Here is a 16,080-nt window from a genome sequence, read left to right as displayed (position 1 = left end):
ATTTCTTTCTTTTATTTTGGAACTGGGGATGGAACTCAGGACCTTGTGCTTGTGAGGCAGGTGCCATGACATTGAGCTAAATCCCTGGCCCTATTTCACTTTTCTATCAAGTTAAAGTTGTGAATAGCAAATCTTATAAGTTTTGATTTCTTTTTAATAGATATTTTAGTTATTAGCAAAACTAGTTAAGTACAGAAATTCATAGTGGGCCATTGCATTTGAAGAGCAATGCAATTGTTTGGGTACATCTTTGTCCTTTAAAGTCACTAGAATATGAAGTCACTTTATTTATATTTTGAGTTTCTCATAGAAGAGAAACCATGTGATATTTATATCGCAAAATATAAGAGCAAAATAAAAGCTAGATAATAGGAAAGGCAGATAGATCTTTTGGAAACAGGAAGGGGACCAAGAGATGAAGGGGGGAGGGGATGAAAAAAAGAATTAAGGTGTGTTATATGCATGGACCAACTCCCTATGAGGTATGTAACCATTATGTGCTGCAAACATGTACTCATAAAAATTGAAAAACAATAAAGTCATTTTATAGAGGATAGCATAAAATAACTACATATATTTAGGTCATATAAAATTGTTAAGATGCAAAACAAGTAGACTTCTTTGGCATGAGTATATTTTTATCTCTTATGGATTACATAAAAGACAGTACCCAGCTGCTTTCCGCCCCTACTGTGAAGACAATGAGAGAGAGGGAGAGGGAAAGGTGCAAGAAGTAGTGTGTGAGAATTTGAGGTTAGATATAAGGGGATGTTTTTTGAATGTGAAGTGCTAAATATAATCTTAAGTTGCCAAAGAAGGTTGTAGGACCTCTTTCTCTAGAGGTTTTAAAGATAGATTCATCCTTTACCTTTGACAGGGGTCATGTTATCAGAAAGCAGAAGAATAGGTAAACTGAAGCATTAATCACTTTTGCCCTCTTCCAACAACCTGGATCTTACATTGTGCAAGGGGTGCTTTGGCTCACCATCCTCAGAACCTGACTCTGTCCCTGCCTGGCTGCATCTCCAGCCTCCAGGGACAATTTAAATGATATTTTCCCTCTGTTTTCATCCCCACAAGTAAACTTCTGAGCCTTCCAAATCTTGCTTGGAAGTTGCTTACTTGTTTGTAAATGTTTTCTTATAATGGTGTAATGAGAAAAGCGTTTATGTCTGTATTTTACTTGTTTATCAGTGCGTTCTCTGCTGTGACACAGTGTAAATATGCTCCCTAGCTTGGTCATGGTGGGCCATGTTCTCCTGCCCTGCCCTGTTGAGTATACCATAGACAGCCAGGAAACACTGGCTGGCAGGAACTTTGATCACCATTGATCCTAAAGCTTTCCCGCTGGAACTTCAGTTCTTTAATAGACATTAAGTCCTATCTGGACATTTGATTGTGAGCATCCCCTCATATCCCTGCTGAGCACAGAAAAGCTATACCATTCTCCAGATCCTTAGCCTAATGGAAAAAATCAGAAGAAAAGGGGAATTACATTATTTTTCCTCTGTCAAAACATTTTAGTTTTAGATATAACCAGGGAGGAGCAGAATTTTTTTCATCTGATTTCACCTTTGTCCTGCTATCTGACACATATATGTGAGACGTGTTGTGCAAGGTTTTGTAGATGCTTTTCTTTAGGGGGATTGAAGTTTTTTTGGTCATATGTTTTATCCGAATGAAGCTAAAATCAGATCGATTATCTCCCACAGGTAATTCAGGGGACCACAACTTTGCTACCTCAATGGGACAAATGTGTCAATTTTATTGAAAGTGCACTTCCTTATGTTGTTGGAAAAATGTTTGTGGATATACACTTCCAGGAAGATAAGAAGGAGATGGTAAGTGGAACCCCCAGCTGGTTAAACAAAACAAATAAACAACAATAGCAACAAAAAAATGGTGGCAATCTAGCCAGATCTGAGAAGGAGATAATAAGCAGGCCACTGTCAGTCTTCTGGGTGGTAGAGAGCTGTAGGTTTTTTTCTTCTTGGTTCTTTCTACTTCTCAGAGAAATGGGATGAAAGGTCATCAAATGAGAGTGAGATGAGTGAGCAGATAATGAAGGTTGGAGAAGAGAGGAGAAGGTGTGACATATTTATCCAGAGGGATGAAGGAGTAATTTATCTGAGGAAATATTGTATGGCTTCTTGGAGGTAGGCCAGGTCTAGGTCTAGGTGAGGTTCAAGGTCAGAAGTTTAAGGTGGGATGTGCCACCATGGCAACATGTTCTTTTCCATCTGTTTCAGTTGCCTTGGAAGAGAGGGTGATCATTTTTCTTCCAGCTTCATTGAGGTGCATTTGACAAATAAAAATTATATATATTCAAGGTATACAATGTGATGATTTGATATGCATTGTCACCACACCATTCTGTGTTTGTATGTGGTGAGAACTCATTCTACTCTTAGAAAATTTCTGGTATATATTATTAGTAACTTGTCACCATGCTGTATATTAGATCTCTAGAATCCATTCATCTTACAACTGAAAGTTTGTATCCTTTGACCATCATCTCCCTATTTCTCCACTCTCAGCTCCTGGATTCTATGAGTTCAACATTTTAAAAAAGATTATATATGTAAGTGAGAGTAGTATACTGTGTTTGTTTTTGTGTATCTGGATTATATCACTTAGCACAATGTCCTCCAGGTTTATCTACATTCTTGCAAAGTGCAAGATTTCCTTCTATTTCATGGCTGAATAATATTCTACTGTGTGTGTGTGTGTGTGTGTGTGTGTACATTTTCATGTATTGATGTAAATTTAGGTTCATTCCACCTTTTGGCTATTAACAATACTGCTACAAGGAACATAGGTGTAAAAATGACTCTTTTAAGGTACTGATTTCATTTCCTTTGGATCTATGCCCAGTAGTGAGATGGCTAGATTTTCATCATGGCTATACCAATTTATATTCCCACCAACAATATGCAAGCATATTCTTTTCCCCACACTGTTGGCAATACTAGTTTCTCTTGGCTTTTAAAAAATTTTTGGTACTGCTGGGAATTGAACCCAGAGCCTTCACAATGAACTACGTTCCCAAGACCCCCCCCCCCCTTTAGATAGGTCCTGCTAAGTCACTAAATTGCTCGGACAGGGCACAAATTTGTGATCTTCCTGTCTCAGCCTCCCAGTGAACTGGGATTATAGGCATGAGCCACCACACCAGGCTCTCTTTCTTGACTTTTTAACAGTAGCCACTCTAACAGGTGTGCGGTAATAGCTTGGTTTTGATTTGTGTTTCTCTGAGAATTAGTGATGTTGAGGTATTTTTACACCTGGAGAGTTTGTATGTCTTTAAAAAAAAAGTATACTCAGGTCTTTTGCCCACTTTTTAATTAAGTTACTACCTTTTGCCATTAAGAGTATGTATTTTGAATTGTAAATGTGGACTTATCCAGGTTTTTTTTTGGGCGGTGGGGGGGGGTACCGGGGATCGGAGTCGGTTATCCAGGTTTTTTAACATGCATTTTCTTTTGATGAATTGTATTTTACAAATGTCATGAAGCAAAATATCCAGGTATAATTATTTAGTAAAAATCCATGTAATCAGATGCAAGTATGTAAGCATCTTGAATGTAGGTAGTTAATAAACACTAGATTCAAAGGCAAAGACATAAAATCTATTAAGTTGTGATCACTCAAAAGATTGATATTATGTAGTGATATATAATACAAATTGGTCGGTTTGGAATACCATAAATATAAATACATTTTCCTGAATTAATTTGTTTTTACTGTCTTTGGAGAATTTGTTATGTTTGAGACTTTATATTTGAAACAGAAAGCCCTTTTACAGATAATTTCACAGAGGAATTCATGCTTTATTTCAAAATACTAAATATTCTCCCTGTATACTTTATTTTGCTCCTTGGTTGGAATAAATGGATGGAAAATTCATTAGGTAATCAAGTGGCAACATTATATCTGCAAAAGATATAAAAACAACTAAGGGATAATGAAATATATATGATATATATGGTATATATATATTTTATATATATGGAATATATATATGATATATATATTTTATATATATATGGAATATATATATATGGAATATATATATGGGGAGAGAGAAAGAGAGAGGGTTTTTTTGGCAGTAGAAAAGTTTAATGTCAAAAGTATGTGGATTAAATTTACTTTTCTTGGTTTCAGTGCAAAAGTCCTGTATTTATGTGTCAACTTGTGACATTCTGAAATGAAGTTGACTTTAGCAATTTCCCACCTTATTTTGATGTACACAGGGGTCACACATTATTTATGTAGATACTCATCTCTTTTACATAACATTGTCTCCCTTATGCCAAAGCTGTTTGCCTCAGGGAATACTTAAGTTGGAAACTTGTAAGAGAAAAATCTGGCTTTTTACAGCCTTGTTTCAAGGCACCCATCCAAGAACCACCTGGAACCACTGATTTACTTGAAAAACATTCTGTATTATTAGCTACAGTTGAAAGAAAAAGAAAAACAAAAAGATCCCCAATGGGACAAATTTCTGACAGTCTAACTCAGATGAAAGGCTGCCATTGTTTATTTACCAAAAGAGTTTATTAGGCAAATAATACAGTCAGGTTAAACTTCAGGTACTTCTCAGACTTTAATGATTACACGAATTACATGAGGATCTTTTCATTGGTCTTTTTGAGTCGGGTTCAGGGTAGGGGCTAAGAATTTCGCTAACGAGCTCCTAAGGGTGATGCTGCTGCTGCTTCTGTTCTAGGGACCACACTGAATAGCAAGGCTTTCGCCTCATTTGTTTGTTTGCAGAGTTACCACCCAAAACAGAAACCCTAGTGATCGAGGGAGCAGGCCAGTTGACTTGGACAGCAGCACTTCACTCACCAAAACCTATTGCATTAGTGCAAGTAACTGCTTCAATTTTTAGACCATTAAAAGTTTCTGCGATTCAGATTGGTTTAAACGGACTGTACCAAAAGTGTGTAAGGACCTCTAGACTTATGTCCTAACCCCACACCCCTCCAACTATATAGTTTTCCTTTAAAATCTGGTACCTAGGTTTTTCTAGGGGACCGCACTCCTCCTCAGTATCCCTGTTTCCAGAGCCTCTTGATAACAGGGTAAGCTCTACTGCCTTAGTTGGCATCATCTGTTGTCCATGGTAGGGGAAGAGAGCAATTCACTTCAAGGTTTCCTTTGCAGAGGGGAAGCATCTTCTTTCCCACATCCTTCCACTGCCACACACACCTGGCTCTTACTAACCTATCTACCTACCAGGGTTCCCTTGCAGGAGGAATGGCATGTAGAAAAGGAGAGTCTTAACAGAAAGCCACCTAAAGAGGTCAGATAGAACAATCTCCTGCCTTTTTGATAGTAAGACAGAGCTGTTGGCTGCAAGCTTTGCTTGCATCTAAGGGACAGGCTGGTAGAGTGACAATAGGGAGATGTATAACTCTTTGGACAGCTGTTGTCTTTGTGATCTAAAGTAGCACTATCCAATAGAACTAGACTATGAGCCACATATATAACTTTAAAGTTTTCTAGTAGCCATATTATAAAAGTAAAAGAAAAGAGGTGAAATTAAATTTAATAATATATTTTGTTCAACCCAATATATCAAAGGATATTGTCATTTCAATATAAGATTAATATAAAATTACTAATACAATAGTTAATATGCTTAATTCATACACATGGAAATCCCACGTGTATTTTATACTTATAGTGTATCTCAGTTTGAACTAGCTACATTTCAAGTGTCCAGTCACCACATGTTGCTAAGTGGCTATCATATTGCTAGTCTAAAGATTGGAAAAAAGATCTCTTGAGCTCAGTGTAGCAGGATTTGGCCCCTAAGTGAGAGACTGCTAGTAGCCAGGACTGGGAGGGTGGCATTGTTGATCCCTGGCCAGTGGCATTTCCAGGAGTGCTCTAACGTTAGAGGGGAAGGACTCAAGCAACAGCAGAATTCATGGCCTGGGAAAAGGAATGAGAACTGGAGGCAAAGTGCTGCTTGGTGAGGCTATTTCAGGTTTTCTAGGATACCAGCTTAGAGGAGGAAACAGAATTCTGATCCTACTCTCCAGCTTAGTTATCATTAGCTCAGGGACTACGTGCAGTAGAGTCTGGAGGTGAAAGATATTCAGTGCCTTGGAGGTACAAAGATTTAGTCAAGCCAAAGCCACAGGTTCCAAGCTCAAATACCCTTACAAACAGTGAGTAAAATTAAATAGCATACAGGAGTGAAGCTGACTAAGTGTAGGCAAAAGGGTAAGTGCAATGATACATGGAATTGCTTTTGACCTTGGTGTCTGGAACATAAGAGTGGTAAACCGGGGTGTATTTACTATAAAGGATTCAGCCAAGGCTAGTCTCCAGACAACCATGTTCATGCAGGAATGCAGGTCTATGGGTACTAGATTTCTGGGTTTTATTATGTATTGTTCATTTTCTCAAAGAGGTCAGAATTCTGAATTTTTATGTGAAATCTCCTGCATTTTAAATCTTAGTACTCTGGAGATCAGAGTAAATCTACACTGACTTTTATATTAACATTCTCCCCCTTTCCCTAGTGTTCAGAAACAAAAATCATAATTCATCTGTCTGAGGACTTCTTTAATTTTTTATCTTATGTAGATAAAGATCATATATAATTTAAAATAGCTTTTGTAGAAAGTTAAACATAGGATAGAAAGTGAGACTCCCCCAGAGAACTGATGATGTGTTGTTACCATAAATGCAAATGATGTTGTCATCCTAAAATGACAAGCCCTAAACCATGTCCTCATAACCTAAATGATGGGAGAAGGATTAGTGTGAGGAGGGTGCCTAAAGCTATCACTTGCAATTTTTTTCTTCTATTTAATTGTTATTTTTGTAATTTATATCTGTAATATACAAGTAAACCTCCCAGATAGATATCCAGGTCCATGGGAGGCAGGTGAAGATCCCAATGAAAACAAGTAAGAAAAGGGTTTGTCACTATGGGCTAGTGTCATTGTGATAGTCAATATATAATGTTTTTTAGATTTAGAGATAATAATAATAGTGACAGCTAGCTGTGACTGAGGCTTAACTAGGTGTCTAGCACTCTCCTAAGTGCTTTCAATGTGTGAGCTCATTTAATCCTCACAAGAACCTTGCAATTACTATTAGTGCTCTCCATTTTCCCGATGACACAATTGAGGCTCAGAGAGTTTATGTAAATTCCCTGAGATCATATAGTATGAAAATGGCTTAAGTGGAGTTCAAGTCCACATAGTCTAGATTGAAGCCTGTTTCCCATTGTGTTAGTCAGCTTTCAGTTACTATAATGAATGACTGCATTCGTAAAGAGAAAAAGGTTACTTTGGCTCATAGTTTTGGAGGTTTTAGTCTATGATGGGTTGGCCCTGTTGCTTTTAGTGCTGTGGAAAGACATCATATCATACTATGCTGGAGGATGTCACAGAGTGAAACTGCTCATCATATGGGGAGGGGCCAAAAGAAGGGGAAGAGGAAGGGGCTGAGGTCCCTCTAGCCCATTAGAGGGCATGCTTTCAATGTCCTAAAAACTTTCCAATAGGATCCTAAAGGCTCTATTACCTCCCAATAATGCCACATTGAAGAGCAAGCCTTTAACAAATGGACCCTTGCAGGAACACATAAGATACAAAATAAAACACATTCCTTTCTGAGAAACATTGAGTCGTCACCTATTGTATGACTTAAGTGAAGAGATCAGAGACTTCTCAGTGGCTCTTTCTGTAATTCATTCATCCTTGTTAGGATATTATTCTTTTTTTGGTTTTTCTTTTTTTGGTACCAGGGATCGAACTCAGGACCTTGCACTTTCGAGGCAGGCGCCGGAGCCACTGAGCTAAATCCCTGGCCTGTTAGGTTATTATTCTAATATTAAGATCTTATAAAAATAAAAGACACACATTTCATATTTCTTAGAGTTTTAGAGATAGGGAACAGCTAGATTAGGTTTTGCTTCCAGCATTTCAGTATTTTAAAGATAAATATAGTGAAATCTTAATTTAGATCCAACCAGTTGACATTGCATTTTTGTGTTTATATAATTCTCATAAAAAAGAGGGAACCATTAAAAAACATGATGATTATCAGAGATTTGATCTAAGAACAACTTTTTAGGTATCTTTTGCCTATTTTACACATTGAGCTCAGTTTTCAGTCTTTTCTACATATACCATTCTAAAGAGTGATCTCTGAATTTTGGAAAGGAAACCCAAGGAAACCATAAAGCTTAAAGCTTTTAAAAACATATTTATCATTCTCATGTTACTAAGGCAGAAATGTGAACATATACAGCAAATAACAATATTTTTTTTACCGTGTTGATGCACAAAAGGTCTCTTTCCTTTAACTATAGTTTCCAGAAAATTCAGTATTGTTGGAATTTCTATCTGAACATTTTGGCTGAGCTATGTTCTTCTGTATTAAATCATGTTCTGTTTTATTTCATTGTGGAGACTATGTACCCAAACTCTATTCATATATCTAAACTTTGCTAGTAAGCATTTTTCTACTATTCCCTCAAATTTTCCATGTTTTTGTTATGGGTGAACCCTGTTAAAGAAAAAAAATATTTTGATGCTTGTTAAAATAGTTTTAAGGAAGACTTTATTCAGGACTATTGGAATAGGTGTCAAGTCTCCTGCAATAAGAGAATGAGATTGAGCTGAACTCCAAATATAGCAAACACAGCTGGGGAGTTTTAGCCAGCATGCAGAATGAGGGGGGCCAGTGAATGGAAAATTACTAAGAGGAGACATTAAGTGTAGGGACACTATTGCTAAACCAGTGTAACAAGATTCTTGCTATGTGCAGGCCAGAGTAATCAGATACTAAGGGTAGAAAATGAGGAATTTGGCCGGTTATTAAGAGTGATCAAGCAGTAAGGGCTGGGAATTCTTTCCAGGTCGACTGAGCAGCATTCTTGCTAGAGCTTGGCTAGGCAGGCAAAGATGGGGCTGGAGGGTGGGAAGAAGGACAAGGTCAAGGTACAGTTGAGAAAAGACTCAGAAGAGTCTAACTAACCTTCAGAGAAGGAGAAAATCTTTACCACTTCTCAGATCAAAGCTAAAGTCACTGGTCTCTTATTGTATATTCTGTATGGTGAAGGTTAATCTAGTTAAAGTAGAATAACTCTTATTACCCTTCAGATTTAGGCTTTATTAAATTAATAATTAAAACCTTACTTACTGTATAAAACAATCCAGTATTTTTTTGTGCACTCTAGTAGCTTATTTTTTTCCTGCTTTAGGAGAATGACATTGTTCATGTCTCCAGTAATGCCATAGATGACCTACAGTAGCTTCCATCTTTTTCTGAACTGCTCTCTGCATGAGTGATTTCAGTGTAATTCTTATCCTAAGAACAGGGTCCTCCTCCTACCCCATACTGCTGCAGCTGGTGTCAAAGACTTAAATACTCACATGGGTCCAATTGCAGTGGTAGAGTGTGAACTTGCAACCTCCATATACTAGGAGCTCACCTCATTAGTGGAGCATGATAATTGAATTGATGTGCTGCCATTAATATTCTTTAAGTTTCCCTATTCCCTCGTTCACTGTTTCTCTCAGTGGTTGAGTAAATGAGATGTAACTATAATGTTGATAACAGAAGTCACATGAAAGTCAGTCTCATGCATTATAGCATTGCTCTTATTCTGAGAGGTTCTTCATTCACTACAGATGCAGCTACTCATGAGGGTTGCTTTCAGTAAGACCACTGTACAGATTAAGATCCCTTTGTCTGGCTGGCTAAGAAGTATCTTCATTTCTGTTTGTCTAGTAAATGGTATCAGCTATTATTATCAAGATTATTTTCCAGAGAAACTTTGCTGAAGACCTGCCTTGAATTAAGGCAAATCAAAATGATATGGGTTTGAAAGGACTTTTTAAATATACTTATAAGGTACTGACCTTATACAAAAATTACATCAAGCCAGGGGTAGTGTCACATGCCTGTAAATCCAGCACTCTGGGAGGTTAAGGCAGGAGGATTACAAGTTTGAGTCCAGCCTAAGCAACTTGGCAAGACTCTGTCTCAAAACAAAAAATAAAACAGGGATGGGGATGTAGCTCAGTGCAAAGGCCCTGCCTGGGTCCAACCCTGGTACCCCCCCCATCACATCTGATTTTCTGTGAAGTTGCATTGGCATCTCACAGGCTAGATCTACGCTTACCAATTTGGACACGTGAGTTAATGTCTTTGAGCCCATCTTTCTGTTTATAAATAGCACATGAATTTCTGTAGAAATAAAGCTATCATTTTAAGTATCATATATAGGGATAAAAGTAGTACTTACCCTTTTGGTTTGTGACAAGGATTAAATAAGATAATTTTTATAGAAGCCTCAGGACAATGGCTGGTGTGTAAGTGCCCAATAAATGTTAGCTATAGTTACTGCTGTGTGTCATGCCTAATAATAATCAAAGTAGAATTCATGATATCAAAGTCTTGGCATGGGCTGTGGCAACTTCTGCATAGAGATGGTTTCCTCATTTCTGTTGGAAAGAGTGAGGGAGGTGCCTGGGGGTTTTGCTGTTGCTAGTCTTTCATGCACGCCTGGTGTAGTGGCCCTCAGTTGGGAAAAAGATCCTTTCAATGCTAGTACCCTGGCCACATTCCAGTACCTGCCCTATTATTTAATACTAACTTTGGCTTCTAGGAGAGTCTCATGAAACCACTCAAATTGCCAAATATAATTTCTATAGCAGATCCAGGTCTCACAACTCTGTGGGCTAAATCTTGTTACAACAAATAGCATCAGACCCCAATCCTGAAAGCTCATTTGCAGTCTTTGGTAAAATGACAACAAGCAAAAGAAGTGACTTGGATAGCTCATTGAGAATACTTTTGAAATAAGTGTGGACATCACCTGTGCTCTTGTCCTCGAGTGTGGTGTCACAATGATGACACATATACCCCACCCTTTTTGTTTGTGGTCTGTTGTAGTCAGGGTTTTGGTAAGAGAATACATTTACTACAGGACACATAGTTTATAGGATTATTTTATCATGATTACCCAAAAAGTCAAATACAGAGGCATGCAAGAGATTAACTGTTCACTAGGGGCCCAAAGAATCCAACTGAGGGCCTGGATCCCAGCAATGTCCCACACAAGTCCAGCTAAAGGCTTAGAGTCAAAGGCATTGTCCTCCACAAGTCCAGCCAGGGGCCTAGAGCCCACAGCAATGTCTCATGCTTGTCCCTATTGAGTATCTGCACCTGGAAGGCCCAAAGGCCAGTGGTGGAAGCCAGAAAACCTATGCCAGTGGGATAAAGGATTTGTGCCACCAAGCAGAGGGATCGACATTGGAGCCAGGAAGTGATGCTCACGGTGAAGATCAGAGCTCCTCTGACAAAAACAGCAGCCATTCCCAGTGACAGTGAGGCCCCGAGATCCTCCTCCGATGAGAACAGCCTAGTTTGCATCAGGAAAACCATCCACAGCAAGCTTCTCCTAGAAAATCAACAGGCCACAATCTTCCCCTCCAGGTCTCCTTTAATGGCTATTGGCAACAATCCTCAGGTGGATCCTCCGTGCCCAGACCACACCGATTCAGTTCAGTTGGGTGTTACAAGTTGACCATTAGTTAATCTACTACATGGTCCATATCTCTGAATAGCATTAGATTCAGTTGCCTTCATCATGTATCACTGGCCATGGCCTTGTCAAGCAGACTGGGTCAAACTTGTGACTCCAAAGACCCCATACTGCAGATTTATTTAGTAATTGAAAGCTTTTGTGCCTTCCATCACAGCTGAATGTTGGAAGTGACCAGGCATAGTTACTTGTCTAACCACTTCTCTCTCCTCCATATAGGTCTCTTATTTTCTTCTTATTTTAGTGCCGTTATCATCTTTTTAGCAGGAGCCAATCCAAACTCATTTTAATAAATACAGTATAGATAATGAATGAACAAGTATTTCATATTTATTAATGCATTGATTCAATGCCTGTATTTCAAGTAAAATGACAATTGTCAGAAAGAAAAGTTTTAGGATCCCCACATTGAGTTTGCAGTCTATTTCTTCAGGGTCATCTATAAAGATTATTAACAATGATTTCCATTCTTTACTTCACTAATGTAATGATTGCAAGTCAAGGAACCTTGACCGACTCTAGATAAGTGGGAAGACTGGAGACATTTTAATCTCATATTTTATTAAGATGATTACTACTAAGTATATTAAAGAAGAAAGCCTATTCAATATTAAGCCTTTTAGTTAAGAATTTTATTAATATCACATTAAAATTGATGCACACAATCAACCTTCATGAGTTTTTCTTTTTCATAATTCTATCAACTGGTAATTATAAAATCATTCTTAGCTATTTGTTCCATGCCGTGTTGACATCACCAGTGTTAGAATGGATAAGGCTAACTTTCTGAGTCATTTTATTGCCACTGAAGTTTATATTTGGTTGTAGGTTGTAGCTCTTCCAAGGACATTTGGTATGAACCTTGGCCCTGAAAGATGGATTTGCTACTTACCCATGAGTTCCATAGATGGATTCAGGCCTTGAATTACTACAATTGGAATAGTTCCCTCTTTTCAAGAATGTTTACATAAAAAGTGTACCATGCATAGTTTTCTCTTGTCAGTTTTCTTATTATTAAATCTCCTGGTCACATTTGAACAATCACACACTGTCTGGGAGGGAAGTTGATAATCTTTTCTCTCAGTACTGCTGATGTGACTGTTATAATTTAACTCATGTGAAAGATATTTGATTCAACTTCAGTTCTTTGCCAGGTATCTGGAAAATGGTCCCCCTCAGTTAAAAATTTTAATTTTTTATTAGCATGTCTTAATTGTACTTATTAATGGGGTTCAGTGTGATACATGCATACAGTGTGTACTAATCAAGTCCAGCTCCCCTTTATCCATCCAAACCCTTTCCAACCTCTAACAATCACTATTCTACATTCCAGTTTGACTTTTCTTTTTAACTTCCACATATAAGACTGAACACACAGTATTCCACATCTTTGCCACTATTATTTTTTTTTATCATGGTCATTTTATTTAAGGTAAGGCGATATCTTATGATTTTGATTTCCCTCATGGGTAATGATATATTGAGCATTTTCATATTCTGTTGACCATTAGCATTTATTGTCTTGAGAAATGTGTATTCCGATTATTTGCCATTTTAAAGTTGGATAAGCTGGTTTTTGTTAAGCGTTCTGAATTCCTTATATATTCTTGATATTAACCCTCTGTCAGAAAAATAGTAAATATTTTCTCATTCTGTAGGTTGTCTCTTCACTTTGCTGATTGTTTCGTTTGCTCTACAAAAGTTTCTAATTTGATGTAATCCCATTTGTCTACTTTTGCTTTTATTTCCTGTGCTTTGGGAGTCATATCAAGAAGTGATCGCCTATACCAATGTGTTGAAGTGTTTCTCCTATGTTTTCTTCTAGTACATTCATAGTTTCAGGTCTTACATTTAGGTCTTTGATCAATTTTGAGTTGATTTTTGTACAGGGTGAGGGGGGTCAATTTTGTCTCATGCACATGGATATCCAGTTTCCCAGCACCGTTTATTCAAGAGATTGTCTTTTCTCCAATATATATTTTTGACACTTTTGTGGAGAATCAGTTTGCTGTAGATGTGTGAGTTTATTTCTGGCATCTTGATTCTGTTCCATTGATCTATGTGTCTGTTTTTATGCCAGTCCTGTACCGTTTTGATCACTATGGCTCTGTACTACATCTTGAACTCAGGTATTGTTATGCTTTCAGCTTTGATCATTTTGCTCAAGATTGTTTTGGCTATGTGTGGTCTATTGTGCTTCCACATGAATGGTAGGATTTATTTCTAGTTCTGTGGATAATGTCATTGTTATTTTCACAAGAATTGCATTGGATCTATAAATCATGTTGAGTAGTATGGACATTTTAATAATCTTAATTATTTCAAATCATGAACATGGGAGACCTTTCCACTTTTTGGTGTCCTCTTCAATTTCTTTCATCAATGTTTTATAACTTTCATTGTAGAGGTCTTTTATTTCCTTGGTTAAATTTATTCCTTGGTATTTTAATTTTTATAGCTATTTGTGAATGGAATTGCTTTTTTGATTTCTTTCTCAGCAATTTTATTGGTATATAAAATGCTACTGATTTTTGTGCATTCATTTTGTATCCGATAACATTACTGAATTTATCGGTTCGAATAGTCTTTCATGGAGTCTTTAGATTTTTCTCTATATAGTATCATATCAACTGAAAACAGGCATAATTTGAATTCCTCCTTTCCTGTTTGTATACCTTTATTTCTTTCTCTTGCCTAATTACTCTGGCGAAAACTTCCATTGGAGGTTTTGAAAAGCCATCAACTTGTATTTACTGAACATTTGCTATAAGTCAGAATTAGGTATTGAACATGAAATATGAAATCATATAATGTGAAAAATCATCATGTGAGATATGAAATCATAAAAGTAACAGTGTGAAATATGGAATCATAAAATGAATAACATTTAAAATTTTGAAGATATCTTTTGGTTTGCTTTACAAATCCCTGATCCTATTTGATCTAAATTATGGTTTTGGTTCTCAAACCTTATCGATCTTGTTGGGAAGACCAAAAATATACAAATGGAAAGTCAATTCAACATATATGAATTGTTCTGATTTTAGGACTGACAGGAACTCTAAGGAGGCACTGAAAGTATGGGTTTAAGTGTTTGAGATTCATGAGGTAGGATTTGAGTTGTCTATGTAGGATTTTTTTATTGCCAGAGACAAAAATTTGAAAGAAAGTACAACTGATCATGGAATGAACTGACCTCCCTCAAAGCACTGTTGGCCTATGTCCCTTCACATACATTAGACCTTCATGACCATTTATAGAAAACAAAAATTTCTTATATCTGTGTAATGGAAAAAAGCTAAGGAGAGGGAAAAATAAGAGTGGGAAAGCCAACTTATAATGTACTAAAATAGGAGGATCTTGTTTTCAACAAGCTCTGGATGGAAGGGTAACCCATCCATGTATATGTATGTGTGACTCACTAGTATCTAGTGTCCAGTGCAAAACCCAGTGGCTAAAATCCTGGGTTGCACAGAATGAAAAGGGAAAACTCACTTTTAAATAACTCTGGTTGAAGAACAGAAATAACAACTACCATACACTAACCAAATGAACTCTATATTCACAGTACTGATCCATAAAAATCTAAGATAAATAGATGCTTAAGAAAATGTTACTTTGTCTGGAGGGACATTACCCTGAATGTGGCAGGTTTTACTGCAATAACGCTTTGGTTATTTTTAATGTTATATTTTAATCTTTGACTCTAAATATACATTTTCTATGGATAACCTGATGACTTCTATTTTAAGTGATTTCTATTAATGCCATATGATGGTTGCTTGGGGTGTTAGGTCAAAGTTTAGTGAAGAAATAGGATTTCTACTTTTTATCTTTTCAGAATTATATCAGATTTTTGCTACCTCAGGGAACATGATTTGACTGAAGGCAATGTTATTATATGATGCTGTAGAATAGTCTAAAGATAAAAATCAAAAGTATTTAGTGATTTATCTCCTAGCTTCAGCATGCTAAAATCATTATTTCTTTTATTTGCATTGACATGGCAACCAATGACATTAATCACCTTCAAAGATTTCCTTTATTCTTGCAGTCTGCTAGGGTAGTTTAGCATCATTTCACAGAAAATGTTATACAATAAATTTGTAAAGTCTGAGGAAGTAAGGGAGAGAGAAAGAGAGAGAGAGAGAGAGAGAGAGGATTCTAAAACCTAAACATAAAATGGGACTTAGGTCAGGGAGTTGCTCACAAGGTCAAAGACCATAAAGACTAAATGAGACTCATAGGAAAGCAAAAAGCAAAGAGATTTGCTTGTATTTCAACATACAGTTGGTACTCATTGTTCATTGGTTCTGAGAGGCATGACAAGGACCAAAAATGACAAGTACCAAACAAATTGTTTTGGCTGGAAAGGATAGCGAAGTCACACACCAATTGGCACCAACGAGTTCCAGCTTTTCTGCTCATAATCCTGTCTCGCTTCTAAGGTGAATCCTTCCTTATAGTCTCTGGATCCCATCTTCTCATTTTCCTCT

At 37.0% G+C, this 16,080-nt stretch overlaps 1 protein-coding gene across 1 annotated transcript in view; it reads left to right on the top strand.

Moving 5' to 3' along the window:
* Positions 1-16,080, top strand: part of Phex (phosphate regulating endopeptidase X-linked) — a 194,893-nt gene that overhangs the window by 71,161 nt on the left and 107,652 nt on the right. Inside the window, exon 11 of the mRNA XM_004866190.3 lies at positions 1,713-1,841. Coding sequence (XP_004866247.2) covers positions 1,713-1,841 — 129 coding nt within the window. The remainder of the gene's footprint in view (positions 1-1,712; positions 1,842-16,080) is intronic.

This window comes from Heterocephalus glaber, unplaced genomic scaffold (assembly GCF_053883595.1).
Source record: "Heterocephalus glaber isolate CG9 unplaced genomic scaffold, H.glaber_assembly_v1.0 deba00001594, whole genome shotgun sequence".
Classification (NCBI taxonomy): domain Eukaryota; kingdom Metazoa; phylum Chordata; class Mammalia; order Rodentia; family Bathyergidae; genus Heterocephalus; species Heterocephalus glaber.
The sequence above is the reverse complement of the archived record's forward strand: the minus strand, read 5'-3'. Positions and strand labels throughout refer to the sequence as shown.